Raw genomic sequence first — 20138 nt, forward strand, 5'->3', positions numbered from 1 at the left:
ATTAGTTGTGTAGTTAATACAATATATAGGTTCACACTTAAATATATATATATTAATATAAACACACACATTTATTTATATATATATACACGTACATATATTATATATCATAACACATGCATAGTTATATAATATATATATACCATACATACGTATATAAGTATATATAATATTAAAATTAATTTATACATATATATCACCTAATTCAAGAAAAGAAATATTATAATTATAATAATATTCTAGGTAGTTTAACAACTAGTTGGTCCAAATGAATAGAGTTTGTAATTCCAACGGATATGAACATGAGAGTAGACTTCAATGAACATGAATTAGGGACCAAATGAATATTGGAAAAGAATTAGGGATAAATTTTGGAATTTCAACTAGATGGAAATGGAAGCAAAAATCTCGGGTATCACATAAGCTACAACTACAATGCTTTTTAAATTTATTTACTTGTTGATACAATGTTAAAGGTGAAAGTATGAATGTACAACACATTCCTTAGAGAGTTTCAAACAATTTGAATATTTTCAATATGTGAGACCCTAACAATTTCACCATTAAGCAAATTAACATCACTTTGAATAATGTTGCATTCGTCAAAATAATTCAAAGAGCAAGTAATATGATATATAGCACATGTATCTAAGTATCCAAGTACTAGGCCTTTGAAAAAAAGGAAATATGAGATATCAAGAAAGGAACAAAATTAAAAGATCAGAGCATATAAAGGGCACTCTTTTATAGGCGGTCAAAATTAAAACTCATATGTTACTTAATGTAAGGAGCAAGATGGACCTCGACCCTTAAAACCTGTTTTAATGGCTCTATATAGTAATTTTAGAGTAATACTACACGTACTCCTAAATTCTATTATATTTTTTACTCTATGTTTATATGTCTTATGCAAGTCACAGTTTTTATTACTTTCTCTTTATTTTTTTCAAATAAAATTAATACAGATGACGTGATGGAAGTTTTACTTTCATGGGATGCATATATCATTTTCCGTAATTTTATTTAAATAAATAAAAGAAATATTTAATTTATTACTACGTAGTAATTGAGTATTGATCAGAGGAGTTCACAAGTCCTGAACAGAGGCCCGACGTCGCGGAGGTTAGATTCCCCAACGTATTACTGATTTGCAGTCCAATGGAGCAACAACCGCCGCCGCCAACCGAACGGTCATCACCGCCGCCAACTCCTTCACCTTCTGCCGCTTCTACCTCCTCACTCCCTCCTCTTTCGACGCCAGCATCTTCTACCAAACCAACCCTAAACCCCTCTGCTTCTACCTCCGTGACCCCACCCTCGCAAAACCTTCAATCAAGGCCAGCTTCGGAACCCCCGTCCTCCTTCGCTACTTCCCGGCAACAACCCTCGCCTTTCCAGCACTTGGCTCATCCTCCTTCTTCGCTAACAGTGCCGCCGCCTGCTAGAGGTGGGTTGGCAATTGGGGTCCCTGCCCACCAGCCTGGCCCTTCTCCGCCTCCCGCCTCCTTTTCATCATTGGCTCCGCCTTCTTTTGGGCAGCAATTTGGTGGGTTGGGTCGCGGTGTGCCTGATTCTCTGCCTACTTCGAGTTCAGCCCAGGTTCTGATTGTTTTTTTTTTTTTTTTAATTGGACATATAAGTAAAAGATAAAGCTTTAATTTTTCATACAATGGATATTGTATTGTTGCTTTCTTGCTATTTTGTGTGTGCTGTTTCGGGAATTTGATTAATTAACTTTATGGGTTTGAAGAAGAGGATATGCTGATAAGTAAAGGCATTCTTCTTGTTTGAAATGTATAGGGTAGACCTGTACAAGGAATGCAAGGGATTGGAATTACAGGGTCACTTGGTTCGAGTATGCCAATGCGACCAGCTGGGGTTCCTCCCCAGCCAGTGAGATCTATTACGACGGCAATTAGACAGCAGACTGTCACAAATAGCCAGTCCCCTTCTTCACAAGTGAGTAGACTATATTTGTCCAAGTTTACTGCTTTTGTATCTATTGTTTTTGTTTTTGTAGTTCAAGTTCGAATTTTGTTATAGTCTTATAGATAGATATGACTGCAATACTTAAAATTTAGTGGTTGGTTGATGCATCAATTGCATTCTCAACTTCTCTGACCAACTGGATGATAATCTTGATGAAAAGTGAGGCATGGTTTGTCTAGTTAATTAGTTATGGCTTTGACTAACTTTTACTTAGTCTATATCTAGTAAATTGTGTTTATGCCTGCTCATTTGCTGTGAGTTTAAGGCATTAAGATTGATTGTTAGAGTGTAACTACAAATCACAGGCACCCAAAAGGATGAATCTTTACACTTTTTCCCCTCATTATGAGCAGTCATTTTTTGTATTGGTTCTCTAATGTGCCAAAGCTCTTTACTTTGCGACTGTCACATGATTGGAACTTTTTAGTTCTCAGATTAGCAGGACTATACGAAGCAACCATGGTCCAGTAGGTGGCACTGAAGATAATATAGAATTGTTCCCTGCAGTAAAGAATATTTTGCATACTTTGTATAATCACTTTTTCTTCTGTCTATATCCCTTGCAGAATTTTCAGGGACATGGCATGTTGAGAGCTCCTAACCCCCCTAGTACATCTCAAAGTCCACAGTCCCAGAATCAAGCATGGTTATCTTCGGGAGTGCAAGGGAAACCGCCTTTGCCACCCCCCTCACTAAGGCCTCAACTGAGCCAACAGTCCTTGCAGCAACGTTCTCATATTCGTCCACAGCATCACCATTCTGTGCCTGCCTCTCAGCAGCAACAGCACACATCTTCTGCCCAGCAAGCACAGCCTTCAATCTCAAGTCAGTCTCAAGAGAATTTGGGGCAGCAGATTCAACCATCAAGGACTCAACAACCCTTTCCCAATCAACCACCAATTGCAAGGAGTCATGGATTTGGAATCCCAAGACCGTCATCTCATGCATTGCTGCATTCTGCTGCTGTCCAGTCTGGGCCCCTTAATAAAACTTCTGCTGCAGAGACTGAGGAGCCTTGTAATAGGATTCTGAGCAAGAGAAGCATCCAGGAGCTAGTGACCCAGGTGAACAATGCACTTTCTGTTTCTATTGCCTGAATTGCTTAACATTTCCTTGATCTAATGGTTTCATGTCTTTTCTCATGAAGACAAGAGACCAACCTATTATTGTCATTGCGGAATAGTTTAAACTGCTCCTAAATCAAGATTAAGATGGTTGCCTAAAGCCCTAAACTCAAGTTAAGCATCTTGAAAGTATTGGGAATTACTTGATTACTTCACTTGATGCTTCTGCCTCACCGGAGGGTGGTAGCTCTTGCCACCTGGCAGATCCATTTCATAATTTCTCAGCGTATATTAGATAGAGCTTATTATTTTAAGAATTTGGATGCTTTAATTGTTTGTTTATGTAAATATAGTTATGAAAATCATTCACAATGAGGGTATTGACTGTTTATTGTAAGCAAAAACATGTTGATTTAATGATTTCATGATCTCCTGGGTATTTGTCTATACACTTTTTTGGGTATGTTAGGGGTTGGAGGAAGGTAATATTGTGTGATGATTGATTACTTGAAAGAAAATCACTTGATGTGATGTTTTTTCTGTGAAAGGGTGAAGATAGGATAAACATATAATCCTTTCTGTATAATTTGAATGTCAACGAACTTTTAGAAGATAAACTTGTTGCTAGAAGAACTGAGGATCAAAAAATCTAAATGCTCATAGAGGTACGTAGTTCAATTATTATTGCAACCAAAGGGGTCTTGAAGTAAACTGCTCAATTTGTCCTACTTTGTTGCAACCTTTTTGTAGACTTCTGCATTAATTAGATTATACATCTAGACATCACAGTTCATGTTACTTTCAGAAGTTATGTGTGAAAGAGCCGCAATTTTTTACATGTTCTTGACTTCTTGTATTTGACACGTTACTGTCCAGTCATAACTACTACTGATCCATGCATTTGACTTACACTACATTGACAGATTGACCCATCAGAGAAGTTGGATGCTGAGGTTGAAGACATCCTTGTGGATATTGCAGATGAATTTGTAGAATCTGTAAGTTTTATCTGGACTGGCACTTTGCCTACAAATTGAAGTTCCACTTAAGACTGATATTGGTTGGGATTTGGGTATATCCATTTTAGAATCTTAATTTTAAGTTAGGTATGATTTTCCTGTGCTTGATATAATATTCTGCTTTTTGGAGTTTTGGTTAACATAGTAATCTAACTTGTCACATTCCTGCCAAAGGAGCATTTCTGTGAATTGTTTGTAGTGTAAATCATATTGAAGTAGGAACCTCAAGTACTTGTATTCATTCAATGTGTCATAGAACTTCAGTGTTGAGAACTTTCGACTTTATGCTTTATACTTCGGATTAGGATTCCACATGAAGTAGATATAAAAAGACAACCCTTTTTGAATGATAGCCAACTTGTTTTCTGTTAACAGTCCCACATTGAAAAAATAAGAGAGAACAATATAGGTTTATAAGGTCTTGAGTTAGACTAGATAATTGATTGGATTTAGTCTTTTAGTGTGGTTTGGCCCATGTGCATTATAGCCCAGTTTTGTGACCTTGGCCCAATATTAGATTATAACATGGTATCAGAGCCTTGTTCGGTCCACTAGCTTTCATTTTAGGGGTAGCCCAATATTAGATTATAACATTTTCAAAAAAGTTATTGTAGTAAGTCTTTATGGTTGTGACCAATTTAGCCAATTTGCCTATGTACTGTTGTATTTTTAACCAAGAACCAGTTTTGCCTTTGAAATTGATAAATGGTGGGCAATTTTTAGATCTCTAGGCCAACTTTTATTTCATTCTGCTTACTCATTGCTCACTCCACTAACCTGTATGCTGTGTTTTTAATATATCCTTCCTCCCATATTTGTTCAAACAGCTTACAACCTTTGGTTGTTCATTGGCCAAACATCGTAAGTCCTCAACACTGGAAGCGAAGGACATCCTTCTACATGCTGGTCAGTTACATTTTATTTACGGACTACATTACAAGTTGTATATTAGTGGCTCTTTCTGCAATGGACAGTTTTTAATGTTTAGTTCTGCTTAATTCAGAAAGGCACTGGAACATTACTCTTCCTGGATTTAGTGGGGATGAGATTAGGACCTACAAGAAACCTGTAAGAACATTTTTTTAAGATATTTTTTAATTTATGGTTGAGAATGCCCTTAATTTCAGCCCTCATATTTCTTAAACTGTTCTACGTCGTGTTTTCTTTTGGTTTCCAGCTTACAAGTGACGTTCATAGAGAACGGCTGGCTGCGGTAAGTTTTAATCTCCCTCTTCCCCTCTCCTTTCTCATAGAAAAATTAGATACATAGACATTAAAGAAGAACAGGAAGAAAAAAAAAACCGTTTTGAGCGATTGTTTAGTGGGAGTGTTGGAGATGGCATATATTTCTTAAAGAGTTAATTCCATTTTTTGTCCTAGATTTATAGGTGGTGGGTGATCCACTTTTAGTCCTTTTTTTTTTTTTTTTTTTCAGAGCATTCCTCTTTGGTCCTACTATTATTGTGGCATGACCATTTTTGGTCCTTAATCAACAAAACAGTTTAAGTGCCCTTAAATACAAGGGCATTTCGGTCTTTAATTATGAATTTTTTCAAGAAAATCAACATAAAAAATATAGCTGGGCAACCCACATTATATATAATAATAATAATAATAATAATAATAATAATAATCAAAATGCCCTTGTATTTAACGGCATTTCAATGATTTTGTTGACGGAAGACCAAACATGCATGCCACAATAATACTAGGACCAAAGGGGATATTCTGATAAAAAAAAAAAAAAAGACTAAAAGTGGACTTATAAATCGAAGTCCAAAAATGGAATTAACTCTTTCTTAAATATATAATTTCTTCCAGTCTTTTATAATAATAATAATCTGTATAGGGAACTCTGATAAGGAGTCTTGTCTATCTGTCTTTCATTGTTTGGCAGATCAAGCGATCGTCTGTTGCTGTAAAGCCAAGCAATACAAAGAGCTCTGCCGGACAAGGTGGGAATTCAAAGACGACACCACTTGGAAAAGGTCCTACCAATATTTTGACTTCCCCTAACGCAAAGACCTGAAGCACAGCTGCGCGAGAGAGTCTGCTCTCCGATTAGGGAGACTGGCTGTGCCATCTTTGTTATGACTCCTTGAGGTTCGGTCTTACATATTTATTTTTTCCTTTCATACCTCTATATATATATATATATATATATATTTGTTTGCATTCTACATTCTTTTTTACATCAGATATTGCCATGGAAAATTCCCATAATAATAGAATCCTTATAATACATGTGATGCAGAAATCCTTTGAACAAAAAAACTGTGCCTTCTCTCATAAAACATTATGAACTTCTCTTCCTCGTTGGATGTGGGTCAATGTGAAAGGTTGTCTCTATTTGCGGGATTGGTTTGTACCCAAGCTGTGCTTTACATCATCCTTCGTGTAAATTACTAAACGTTAACTGGAGCGATGAATAAATTGATAGACCCCAACCTGAAGGGGAGAATGGAGATGCTCCAAGGAAATGCATGCTGTAATGGGAAAGCATAAATGTGAAATGAAATGATCAAAAGATTGTTTTCAGCTCCTATTTGTAGCAAGGATGACAATGTAACTTTTTACCTTCATGTTTGTTAAATTTGTGGAATATTTAATTATGTAAACCAGCATAGTATGGTGTCTAATCTTATTTTTGTCAATCTTTTTTTTTAATGACGTGAGGGAAATCCGCTGTCACTTAAGAATCAATTTTTTTTTTTGAGTACTACTGATTCTGTTACGATGTAATCAAGAATCTATTTATATATGTACTTTTTAAAAAAAAAATATTCCATATCATTTTAACTCATTAGTCATTACATGTCACATGTGAATATTAAAAAAAAAAAATTAGTCCATGTTTATTTACCACAATTGTTATATAGGGTCCACAGTGCATTCTGAACTTTGATCCAATACATAGAATTTAACTCCATAATGTATATAATTTTGTGTATTGATCAGGATCCACAATTATCTGTATACATTATGAAGTCAAATTCTGTGTATTATCTCAAACTAATCTTCGTTCGCACCGAACTGACTATCTAAGTCCACTGCATATTTTGTTTGCACCTTGAAGACTTAAAAGTTCTTTATTTATTTTAATTTTTATATATTTGTAGGGGTTATATTAGCTTGACAAAAAATGTAACAAATGAATTCTTAACCTCAGATTAAATTGTCAAGTACCTTGTGCTCAGATGGCATGTAGTGACTTTCTCATATGTGCTTCAATAGGTTGAGAAAGTATAGATGAACATAAACTACAATGTAATATGGTTAGTTGTATTAAAAAAAACATCGGATTAAATTAGTTGAAATATTTAAAAAATGGACGAGTAAATGATGACTTAGGAGCTAACTTAATATTTTTAGTCAGGATCACACTTGTGTGAAATCGTCTCACGAATCTTTATTCATGAGACAGGTCGGGTCGGATTGAAACAACATACAAATGTCATACTTATATGCTCAAATATAATACTAACCAGGAATACAATTTTTGTTACTTATAAGAGAAAAAGTATTATATTTTTTCATAAAAAAGTAATGTTGGCAAGTGCTCCTTACTTATAAGGGAAAATATAATGCTTTTAATGAAAACAATAATACTTTTAAATCGAAATGTAAAAGTATTGTATCTTCCCTTAAAAATATGACATTTGTGCGTATAAATATTACATTTTCATCTTGTCCCGACCCGACTAGACCCGTCTTACGGTGGAACTGTCTCATACAAGTTTTTGCTTTTTAGTCATTACTATATATATTATTCCTTAATTTTTTAGATAACATATAATAATAGCAAATGCCAATATGCCATTACAGATAGGACCTAAGTCCCTAGTTAGATGTGGTTATCCAGTTGTGTCCCATCTCGTTTTGCATGAATTTATCGATGTTTTGGTGCATAGACAACATTGTACGATAGATATGCCAGGATATCCTTCTTTTTCATTTCTGATCTGTTGTTATCTTCAAAGGATATTGTCCATCAGATCCTATTCTGCATAGTTCAAATAAATATATTGGAAAAATGATCAAATTGGCCCCCTAAATCAATTGAATGTTGTAATTGGGTTACCCAAGTAAAAAAAAAAAAATCATTCAAATTCTCTAAACTTGTAAAATTGTTTAATTAAGTCTAAATTGACTTGTTTAGCAGGTAAGTTATTTTAGGTTTAACACATGCCTTTTTTATGTTTTTTTTTTTTAATTTTAAACTTGTTATTTATTTAAGAAATAAAAAATAAAAAAAATAAAAAAAATAAAAAAAAAGAGAGAAACAACCCCCGGCTATCTAAGAAAGACGGTCATGGCTGTCTTCTAAATCTGGAATGAGGGTGGCGACCATGACCGTCTAAAAAGTTCAAAAATTTCAATTTTTCTAGACGGTCAAGGCCGTCTTTCTTAAACAACCGCCGGACAATCATGGATGTCAGTTATGGAGACAACCACAGGTTATCCTCGTCGGACAAGCGGTAGTTGTATTCCTCTTTTTATTATTATTATTATTATTATTTCTTAAATAAATAACAAGTTTTAAAATAAAAGAAATTAAAAAGACATGTGTCAGACTTATGATGAGTTAACCTGTTAAACAAGTCAATTTCAACTTAATTGAACAATTTTACTTATTTAGGGGATTTAAATGGATGTTTTTTTTTAAATACTTAGATGACCCAATTACATTATCCGATTGACTTAGGGAGACAATTTGACCCTTTTCCAAATATATATACACATATATATATCTATATATGTATATATATATATATATATGTAAATATATATACATATATATATACATATATATACATATACATATATATACATACATATATATACATATACATATATATATATACATATATATATACATATATATATATATATATATATATATATACATACATATGTATATATATATACATATACATATACATATATATATGTATATATATAGATTTTGGTTCAAATGCGGCGGCGAGCTCCGGTACGGTCATGCGGCCTAATCAGCACCGTCCAATTTCATTAATCTTACTGAAATTCGCGTATTTTAAGTGGGGTTATTATGGTAATTTTAGTATTTATATTACATGAATTGGAATGGTGCATTTTAGTACATAGTGTGGTGCTTTTGAATACATGCTGTGGTGCGTTTTATTACGTATGTTGGTGCATTAACAGTGTTGTAGAATTGTGTGTTTTAATCTATCCGTTGGTGCATTTTCATACGTAGAATGATGTGTAACTGTGTTGCGGAATGATGTGTTTTAATATGTCGTCTGGTGCATTTTAATACATTGAATGATGTGTATTTTAACACATGTGTTTCTAATAAGTGTGGTGCATTTTAATACGTATAATGGCGCATATTTTAGCACATGTTTTCTAATATGTGTAAATACGTTCAAAAAATATGTGTAAATAGTGTATGCTTATAATCTGACATGAGGCACGTTGTGGAACAATTTAATACGTAGAATGATGTGTTTTATTAAGTATATTGATGAATTTTAAGTGAATAGACGCATTTGGTATATTGTGTGGAATGGTGTGTTTTATCGGTCCTCTGGTGCGTTTTAGTACGTAGAATGGTGTGTTCTGTAACATATATATATTGCGCGTTGATTTGATGAGTTGTATACTTGTATATGATCTAATGTCTGAAAATAGGCCAATCGACCACACCTAATGACCAGGCCACACCTGAACTCTACCCAAGAATTTGCTTTGTATCCATCAATACTAATACTGAAAATGATTTAATTACTAGCATATCATTTTTAATTGTGCTTTTAATAGTTAGAGCAATTGGACAGTGAGATTGACGCGGTTAGATTGCATTGCTCACAATTTCTCATTGATCGCATTTTTACTCTTCAATACTTCTAAATTTTTTTATGATTGAAGCAATTCATCGTTCCAATTGCTTCAACAATAATTAATTCAAATAGCTTTTTGAAAAGCACTGAGTTTTCCCAAGATCTTCCCTTTGATCCAAAAAAAAAAAAAAAAAAAATCGATATAGAAGTTATAAAAGTGCACCGTTTCAATTATATCAAATGTACCTTAACTCCTTAAGCCAATTAAGATCAATGAGGATGTATTGAAAATTCTTTTTCCCCCTTCGTTTTGCATTTTATCTTTGAAAAAAGATTAAAAATATATACGGAGTATCATTTTTTCTTGACAGTTAAATTGTCTTTATACAAAATTGAAAATTCTATGATACCAAAAAGACATCATATTTACTACTATAAATAAAAAGGTATAATGACATTTTTAAAAAAAATATAAAGGTAAAAAATGTAGAGTTTATTTTTTTAAAAATGTCACCGTCCCTTTTTATTTATAGATCATGCTATAGGGATAAAAAATTTCTGCTAAAATATTTCACCATCTGACATGACAATTATATATATATTTTTTCTTTAAAGCGGGATATGATCGATCAATTTATGATAATCAATGAATAATGTTAAATGATAAAATAATTGATGAAGCATATTGGCCCCTATAACTTTATCATATTCCCTTATTTATAGTGGTAGACTTGTCGGCATGTTATCTTTTTAATATTGTAAGTTTTTCAGATTAGTATATTATAATCTTGGACATTTTATAAAAATTTCCAGCTCACTTTTTATGAATTTATTTTATAAATGCAATTTTGAATAATATGGCATGGAATCGGATAAAGATTCCAACTTGGATTAGTGGAACAGTTTCTAGAGCCACGCACTTATTAAGAGCACTGCCTCATTAAAGACTAGCAGGAGTTATGAAGGAGAGCGCCTCAATTACTAAGGAGCCATGACACTTATTGAGAGGAGTACAATCGTTGTGGTTATTAGGAGGCTGTTGTGTTGTCATTACCAATGTATAGTATAAAAGCCGAACAGTAGTGGCACTGACCCACTTGGTGACAGGAGTGCAAAATTTGGTTCCCCCGCTACCACCCCAAGACAAAGTTGAGGTGATGTCACTATCGAGGGAGAGAACCCAACGACAAGGAGGAACGCATGTAGGGGTGGCTGACCTCGCTCCCAGGGAAGAGGGGCTGAGGGCTAAACACAACATATGGAAGTAAGGGATGAAGGTATTCAAAGTGGAGGGTCGACAGGACGACCAGTGGGCTCCAAGCTCGTCCTGAAGTGGTTGGGTAAGAGGGCACCGGTCTGGGAGAGATTAAAGCCACATCTAAGGGCCACAACAAGAAAAAACCAAGACGGTGGGTGAGGGAGAGTGGTTACTACGGTCAGAAATGGTGGATGAGTTAGGTGGACCACCTTCGCGTCGGTCCACCATGTAGAAGTGAAATCCAAGCGTGTAGGAAGAAGTGGTAGAGTGGCTACAGAGAAAGATAGAGAAACTCAAGAAGAAAATACAGGCGAGGGAGCAATCGCTTGAAACCAAGGTAATGATGGTCGCACCATTTATCCCGAGGACAATGGACGCACCTCTTCTTAGGGATTTCAAGGTTCCATCTATCAAGGCTTACATTGGGACCTCTAATCTACATGCATGCATGACGCGCTACAAGGAGGCTATGGTGATGGTTGGGGCAGATTATGCGATCATGTGAAGGGCATTCCTGTCCACTTTGGATGGGAAGGCTTAGGATTGGTTCAACACAATCCCAGATGGGTCGATGGGTCGATCAAGTGTTTTGTAGAGTTATCCAAAAGCTTCCTAACCTACTTCTCCAGTAACATTTAGTGTAGGAAACATTTCTCTCACCTCTTCACAGTAAGTCAAAATTGAGGGGAGAGTTTGAGGGATTTGTGAGCAAATGGAAGAAGGAGGTCAATAACGTATATGACTTTTACTCGAACACCCACCCTACTCAATCTTACCACAAGTTGATAAGGGTGACCAATTGTTTGCAGAAGGAGATGAAGCATATATGAATAGGAGAGAAGAGGAGGAAGGCAAGACAGGAGGGAAGTCCAAGAAAATTGGTTCAACCAACCAGGCATCGGGCTTGGCTCCATCAAAGAAGGGAAGTAGAGAGTTCTTACGAGAACCCCGTTTGGTCCCCTTGCACCATTTAACCCCGCTCACCCATCCAATTAACATGATCTTGGACAAAGCCGAAGATATGGAGATAGTACAATTTCCAAATGAATGTAAGTCTCCCCAAAAGTAAACCAAACCAAATACTATCGGTTTCACTAACAGGTTGGCCATGACACTAACAAGTATCACGTTTTGAAGAGACAGATAGATGAACTAATTCAGCGAGGAGCTGATGATACTTTAGTCAATTTGTGAAGCGCCTATGGCAACAACAACAACATCAACAATAGGGCCAACCCAAAAATGTGTTACGAAAGGGCGAGGGCCCCGAGCCATCCGCCTCTAGCATGAAAAAGAGGGGGTACAACTATATCACAGAGGAAGGAAAAAAAGAGTTAGCGAAAGAACCCATGCAGTAGAAAAAGTAAGTCATTCACTGAGAAGTAAAAGATCAACAAAAAGATTAGTGTAACTATTGATCATGGTCCGCCCATATCAATCTTGTTGAATACTCCCTCTGTCCCATTTTATCTGTCCTACTTACTATTCATTGGTCAAACTAACTGGAGCGGTTTCGCCGGAGAAGAGAGAAAGGGGTGAGAAATGACTAAAATACCTTCACTATTTTAGGGTTTACTAGTTTCCGGCGAGATTTGGCCGGAGTGATCGAAATTGATAAAAATTGAATAGTCAGGGTATGCAATTAACACTTTTGAAAGTCGTAGACTGCAATTAAGAGGACCCTTATAGTCAGTGGACCAAAATGGCAATTTGCTCTAATTAAAATGATACTTTAGTGTTGTTGTAATAAAACTAGTGTGTGTGAAGAATGAAACTAAAAAACATAACTCTTACAATAACATATAATCTCAAATAAACATGAAGTGTAATTAAAATTATACCTCAATGTTATTAAACTAGTGTCTATGAAAAATGAACTAAAAAAATAGACGTCGTGCAATAACGTATATTGTCAAATATTGAAACTATAGTAGAATTAAAATGATACTTTAATGTTGATAATTGGTATAATGAAACTAATATGCGTGAAAAATGAAACTAAAAACAAAGTAATATTATCAAATAAAACTGAAGTGTAATTAACATAATACGGCGTCGTTTTGCTTTACGGTCCATTATGCCACATGGATCATGTTCCATGCTACATGAACCATGTTTCACAATAAAATTTGTCTTACTTAAGTGTTTAGAATTATGTTCATGAATTTTAAGATATAGTATCCGGGAAACGGGAAAACATTGAGTTATGAAAAAATATATAATAATGCTTATTACAATACTTGCTGTAAATTCCTAGAATCCTAGGTATTCTTCTATGTTGGAGGCTTAGAGAGTTAGAGGTGGTAAAATTGTGGCCTAAGGAAGTAAGGATAACCTTGGTCGTACATTTAATCGCTTAAAATAAGCCGCCATGTGTTGCAAAACTATTGGCATACCATTTCTATATATTCACCTCAACCGTTCCAATAACGCACATTTCTGGACTTCTGGGTTGGGTTGGGGAGAGCTGAAAAGATAGGAACTTTCAGCTCCTCATCTCATCACACCTCATTCAACAGCTCTTATCTTTTCCTTCTAAAGTAATACATAAACCGTATAGAGAGACGTATATAGTGATACCCATTATTCGAAGATCCAAGGTTCTCCCTTTCCCACATTTCCCTTTAAATTTCTGTCTGTGTGATCCGTTCATTTCCAATAAACGATTATGTCGGTTCCTGATTCTGATTTTCCGGATGGATTGCTGCTACCTAACAATTCTTTTGTCAAGGAACGGGAGAAGATCATCATAGATACGGATCCTGGAATTGGTGATTTCATTTCATCCATTTATCAGCTTTTGTAATCTAAGATTAATGTTGCTGTAGTTTCGTTCAATTTGGTTATAATTGTGGGTTTCGGAGTCTGTGCGCTAAATGTGGCATCTCTCTGTGGGTGTTGATTATCTGAGTACTAGGAGCTAGGAAGATTTGATTCGTATTCTTGTTGTGTTTGTTAATATGGTTGAATCTTTAAAGTGCTATTGAAAAGGATGCTTTTTAGTTCCATAGGTTGCTTTGTATACGTAAAGTTGGTCTTCCCATTACTCTTTTTATGTGGGTGGGGAATGAGGATACTTCACTTTTATTTATTTATTTATTTATTTTGGTTAGAACAAGAGGTGTCCTGAACCGGGCCTGTATATAGGAGGCACCTTTAAGCTCGCATCATACTCAGACTAATTCACATACCCACCGGGTCGGCCCAATTAAGAGATGGGCAGATTCATTTTTCCATACAAGAGGGGTGCGAAGTCCCGGCCTCCGGCCTCTTTTAAGGGACAAAAGTGCATGTAGTTCACTTTTATTTGATCCTTTACATAGTGATTAATCTTAAAGACATGCTGACATAAGCCCCACACATACAATGGTGGGATTTTTTCTGCAGATACAAGCAGTAAACTTGGTTTGAAAATGGGATATTATATGGTGCTTTTGAGTTGTTATACATCAAACTTTTGGTACTATAATGTTATAGCTTTTGTACTATATGCTCTTAGTTTTGTGCTATCTCATAATTGTATTCTTATCTGAAAAGATCGTATCAAAAGGTACTTACATTTTGGATTTTGATATAATAAGCTCTTCAACCTGGAAGCATTTGATACTATCACTGTGGGTTACACTAGGATTTTTGAGATGCTTTATATTTAGTTGAATTTGAAATTACTCAAGGGGGATAAACCATGAAATTGTACTACTACATTATATAGAATGCCTTTGAGAGTCTTAATTATGGATATTTTTTGGTTTCACGGCTTCACGCCTAAAGTCTGTAGACCTTTAAGTTTGAAGTTCCATATTGTTTGCCCTTTTATCACGTGAGTACTAATGGGCTCTTTGTTAAACCCAGATGATGCTATGGCAATACTAATGGCATTCCAGACACCTCATTTGGAGATATTAGGATTGACAACAGTGTTTGGTAATGTTAGGACACAAGATGCTACACGGAATGCATTACTTCTGGTACGCCTTGTTAATCTATTCTACTTGAGGAGAGCAGCAACTTGCACTTTGCATAATTCGGGTCTTTGTCTTTCCAAAACATGTTCATGATCAAATACCTTTTTTTGTTGTACAAAAGCATAGTGTGAGATCGCAGGATGTCCGGGTGTTCCTGTTGCAGAGGGTAGCTACGAACCACTGAAGGTAATAATTTGACTGCCAAGTGGTATCTAAATATTTTTAACCCTTCCCGTGCTTCTTCTTGCTTAGCTCACCTAATTTTCCTGATGAAGTTTGTATATAACTGTATGCCTACTGGTCCCTGGGGTCATGTTACATGCAGTAATTTTGATATATATCCTCTGAGAATTAATCAGTTCCTGACAGATTTTTCTAATATAATGCCAATATTTGTTTATCTAGTCCATTAATAATATGCCAAGCTCAAAGATAATGTCCAGATTCATGGCTGTGTTTAGTTCCACAATTTGCCACTAAGGAGTAAAAGATTATGACAGCTGATAGTTTTGTGGAGTTGAATAGGACATTACATACAATATTAGTAGTTAATTAGTTATTGAAATGAATTACAAAAGAATTTTATTTTGTTGGACAGATCTGCTGCACTCTATGCATTGTAATACATTCTTCTTCTTCTTCTTCTTCTTCTTTTTTTTTTTTCAAAGAACCCAGTGAGTTTTCACATTTTGACAGATTGTTTCATACCTCGGATAGGCTCCCATAAAAAAAAAACATTTAACTTTAAATACTGAATAAGGAAATTAACCAGTAAGTCATTTCTTTGCTAATTTCGTGTCCAACTCTGTTCAGGCTGTTGCTTACTGTAAGTATAAATGCATCTAATTGGTAACTAAAATTTGGGTTATTTACATTCCTTCTAAGTAGAGAGTTCTATTTGCATAACTTACGTTGACTAAATACAATTCACAAGCTTTGATTCTAGTGCTGCTTGAATTACTGGGTTTAATTATATTATTTTCCTTGAAATGCTTTAGGGTATGATCCTGAAAAGGACACCATTTCTCTTTGAAATGCTTTTGGTTATGGTCCTGAAAATGATACCATTCAAGTGGTGAATTTTCTTAGCAAGACCATTCAAATAAATGTGTATTTATTGTGGCTTTCCCACTTGCTTGACTTATGAATCAAGTATTGAAAGTTCTCTAGCTGTTTTACATATGTGAGATGTAGAATTTGGGTGGTATAGTCATGGCCTTACAAGGATAGACATGGATCAGGGATGACTGCATCCATACCCCACCAATCATCGCCTATCCTCCCTTGACCCACCACAGTTAGCTTTTTTGATATCTTCACCTAACCATGGGTCGGTACCCACCACTAGTCTTTTTAAGAGAATATGTTGAACATATGTATTCAAATGAAATTAAAATAGATGGTTATAAACATTTTAAAGATAAATAAATATCAATGAAATATAAGGGAATCAACCTTTCCAATATTAATATAATATTTTTGATATTATATATATTAATTTAACATTAAGTTATATTATTATAATACATAAGGGAGGGTTAGGTGGGAATGAATTTGACTAGGAAAACCCTCACCCGAACAATCAGCGTGGCCTGAATTTAAACATCCATGCCTAAGCCATCACCCAAAATACCATGATCAGTGTGGTTTGGTTGCTCGTGGATACCAGTAGATCTGTTAGATTGCCATCCCTATGATTGAAGTTGGTCAGAGTTTCCTTATATTTGGAGGCTTATATGTTGGTGGTATCACTACAGATTTTCTGTTACTACAGATTAATCAATACTCATACACTCGATAGACATGATTATACTTGTTAAGCCTTTGAACTCTTTTCTCTCCTTAAAAACGTTAAACTAGATATACTCTTGTCTGTTTGCAGAGGGGACATCCACGTATTGCAGATTTTGTACATGGTTCAGATGGATTGGGTAACACAGATTTACCTCCTCCAAAGTCCAAGAAAATTGACAAGTCTGCATCTGAATTTCTGGTTGATAAAGTTTCTGAATATCCTGGTGAAGTAACTATACTTGCTCTAGGACCTCTCACAAACTTGGCTTTGGTAAGTTTGATATTCTGGTTAATCAGGATATATTCTATTCTATTAGGCACTATACTTTTATCATCATATTGTCTTTGTTTAGGCTGTCAAGAGGGACTCATCCTTTGCAAGCAAGGTGAAGAGAGTGGTAATCCTTGGTGGTGCTTTCTTTGCTTTAGGAAATGTTAATCCTGCTGCTGAAGCCAATGTACGTTGTATCCTATTTCCTTAGTTCTGTTAAGAGTCTCACATTGAAAAAATAAGAGAGAACATATGGGTTTATAAGGCCATGGGTTAGACTAGCTAATTGATTTGATTCAATCTTTTAGTGTGTGTTTGGCCCATGTGCCTTATAGCCTAATTGAGTGACCCTAGATTATAACATGGTATCATATTCTGTTTGGTCCACTTTGTTCACCCGGTTTGATTGGATTCAATCTTTATAGCCCAATCGCATCAATTTTAATTTCTTTTCAGTTTGAGAAATTCTGCAGTAATATCCCTCCCATACTGTAGTATCCTCAAATGTAAGCAGGGTTTTCGTTTAGTTCATTCTTTTTGGCTAACTACTGTTTAACAGGCTCTTCCCGTAAATTGTTAAAAGCATACAGTTCCCATTTGTGTGGTCTGATAATACTTGTACTGTCATTGCATGAGTAAGAATTGCATCTCCTCTTTAAAACATTTTTGAAAATGCAGATCTTTGGGGACCCAGAAGCCGCAGATGTCGTGTTCACTTCTGGTGCAAATATTGATGTTGTTGGCATCAACATTACAACACAAGTCAAATTCACGGGTGCTTGCTTCTTCCTTCCTTTGTGAACTCCTCCATAATCCATATGAAGTATTCTTTTCGTTAATCATAAGTTTATTGTGCTTTCAGATTCCGACCTTGATAGTCTGAGGCAATCGAAAGGAAGATATGCTCAATTCATATGTGATGCATGCAAATTCTACCGAGATTGGCATGTGAAGTCCGATGGTGTTTATGGTAATCTTCTTTTGCAATTGCATTAACAATAGCAATAGCAATAGCTTGACGACCAATGCCACAACTTGCTTTCCTTCACTCTTTTCAGGAATTTTCCTTCATGATCCTGTCAGTTTCGTGGCACTAGTCCGACCTGATCTCTTTTCATTCAAGAAGGGGGTTGTGAGAGTTGAAACACAGGGCATTTGCGTAGGCCACACGCTTATGGACCAAGGCCTAAAAAAGTACGTCGCTTGCTTTCTACTTACCATTTTATGCACAACTTAGAGAGAGCTTCTTACTACTAAACTTCTCATTGCAGATGGAATTCAAGCAACCCGTGGTCAGGCTATTCCCCGATTTCAGTTGCGTGGACAGTCGACGTGGATGAAGTCGTGAATTATGTGAAGAATATGCTAATGAAACCATGATTTTCATTCTTTTTCTTCAAGGAAAATCCCACTCTCAACATTTCATTTCTTAAGATGTGTGTTTTTCCGACTTCTCTGCAACCTGTTCTTCCTCTTCTCTGCACTCTTCAGGCTTGTTACTGCAATCTGGGCCGTGGGGGAAGTCTCTGTAGGGATTTGTTTTCATCATTCAACTTGTCCTCCATATACTTTTGAAACCAAAGTGAATTATCTGCAATTCTGCAGAGTTTCTTTTATGGCAGTTTGGGAAAAACATTGTCCAGAATATAGTTTTAACTTTGTTGTTCACGTTAACAACTGCAATTGCCAATTGATATCTACAAAGCTTTTTCAATCATTTTATAAAAATGACACTATGATTTTGCTTATGTCTCAGATAAATGCCCAATTGAGTTGATGAGGTAGTGATTTAGGTTTAAATCAGTTCTGAATTCAATCTTGTCAATCTCTTTAATGGGTTTACAAATCATGTTTGTGCTCTTGTTAAGAATTGCAATCCATTAATCTTAACGTGTTGTGTTCGTGTTTAGTGTTATCTTGTTCGTTGTTTATGTCATAATCGAGTCAACTATTTAATGAACTTGTATACACAAATTATATTGTCAGGATTACTAGGGTCACAAGGTGAACCTCACTCAGAATATAGATTTAGATAAGGGTGGAAATAGGCTATGTCGGGCCGAGCTTTAGAAATATGGGTTTGGGCCTGTTATGGAAATCTAAAGTCTGAGCCTGAGTCTGGGCCTGTATGTAAGTTTTTTTTTTAAGGCTCAAGCTTGAGTCTATTGTTAGCCTAGCCTGAAGCCTTTTTAAAAGCCTATTTAACATATAGGCTTTTAAAAAGGCTTTAAAATAGATCATAAATAAGCTTTGAGCCTATTTAGATAGGCTTTGAGCCTATTTAAGGCCTCTATTTTTAAGCCTTTTAAAGTATACATGTAAAAAACTTACAAAAAATATCTAGTTCAATTGTATTATTATTTGTTATCCTATATAATCTACACTTATAATAAGAGCCAATAATGTTAGACCTCTAACTGGAACTAAAAAAATGTTAGTGTAATGTAATAGTCAGCTATAACATATTGTACTTTGTGTTCTTCTTATTGTGCAACCTCCAATTAAATTCCTAATATATCCTAATCATTTATAATTTTACCAAATTCTTTCCGTTAAATATAACGAAAGTTAACATTAAATTCTTTAGACAATTTGTTTCTTTATTGCAGTTTTCAAACAAATTGGCAATTTTCTATAATACAATTCTGTATAGATTCGATTTCTAACTAAATCATTATTCAATCCAAAATAACAGTATATAAACACATCACCTTCTCACTGGTAACAAATTTCTCCTTATTATTATTATTATTATTATTATTATTATTATTATTATTATTTTATTTTTATCATTATTAGTATTATTATTATTATGAAAAGGGAAAATGACACTTTTCCCCCCTATGTTATGTGTTTATAGCACTTTTCCCCCCTGTGTTATTAAAGTGGCAGTTTTTCCCCCTGAAATATTAAATTGACATTGTTACCCTTAAAAATAAGGGTTAATCACCTA

The 20138-nt window shown here is 35.1% G+C and overlaps 2 protein-coding genes across 2 annotated transcripts; both read left to right on the plus strand.

Annotated features, from left to right (window-relative positions):
- Positions 1-1075: 1075 nt before the first annotated feature.
- On the plus strand, positions 1076-6742 carry LOC116002380 (transcription initiation factor TFIID subunit 12-like). The gene is made up of 9 exons (XM_031242512.1): positions 1076-1599; positions 1801-1959; positions 2556-3053; positions 3977-4051; positions 4900-4978; positions 5076-5140; positions 5250-5285; positions 5970-6175; positions 6327-6742. The coding sequence occupies exons 1-8, from the start codon at positions 1159-1161 to the stop codon at positions 6099-6101; spliced, it is 1485 nt and encodes a 494-aa protein (XP_031098372.1). The 5' UTR covers positions 1076-1158; the 3' UTR covers positions 6102-6175; positions 6327-6742.
- A 6856-nt stretch (positions 6743-13598) lies between these two features.
- LOC115996784 (uridine nucleosidase 1-like) lies at positions 13599-18902 on the plus strand. The gene is made up of 9 exons (XM_031236194.1): positions 13599-13926; positions 15008-15123; positions 15247-15306; positions 17003-17185; positions 17268-17372; positions 17864-17960; positions 18048-18155; positions 18244-18379; positions 18457-18902. Exons 1-9 carry the CDS (start codon positions 13824-13826, stop codon positions 18563-18565), a joined length of 1017 nt encoding a protein of 338 aa, XP_031092054.1. The 5' UTR covers positions 13599-13823; the 3' UTR covers positions 18566-18902.
- The last annotated feature ends 1236 nt before the right edge of the window (positions 18903-20138 follow it).

Source organism: Ipomoea triloba, chromosome 1 (assembly GCF_003576645.1).
Source record: "Ipomoea triloba cultivar NCNSP0323 chromosome 1, ASM357664v1".
NCBI classification, from domain to species: Eukaryota; Viridiplantae; Streptophyta; class Magnoliopsida; order Solanales; family Convolvulaceae; genus Ipomoea; species Ipomoea triloba.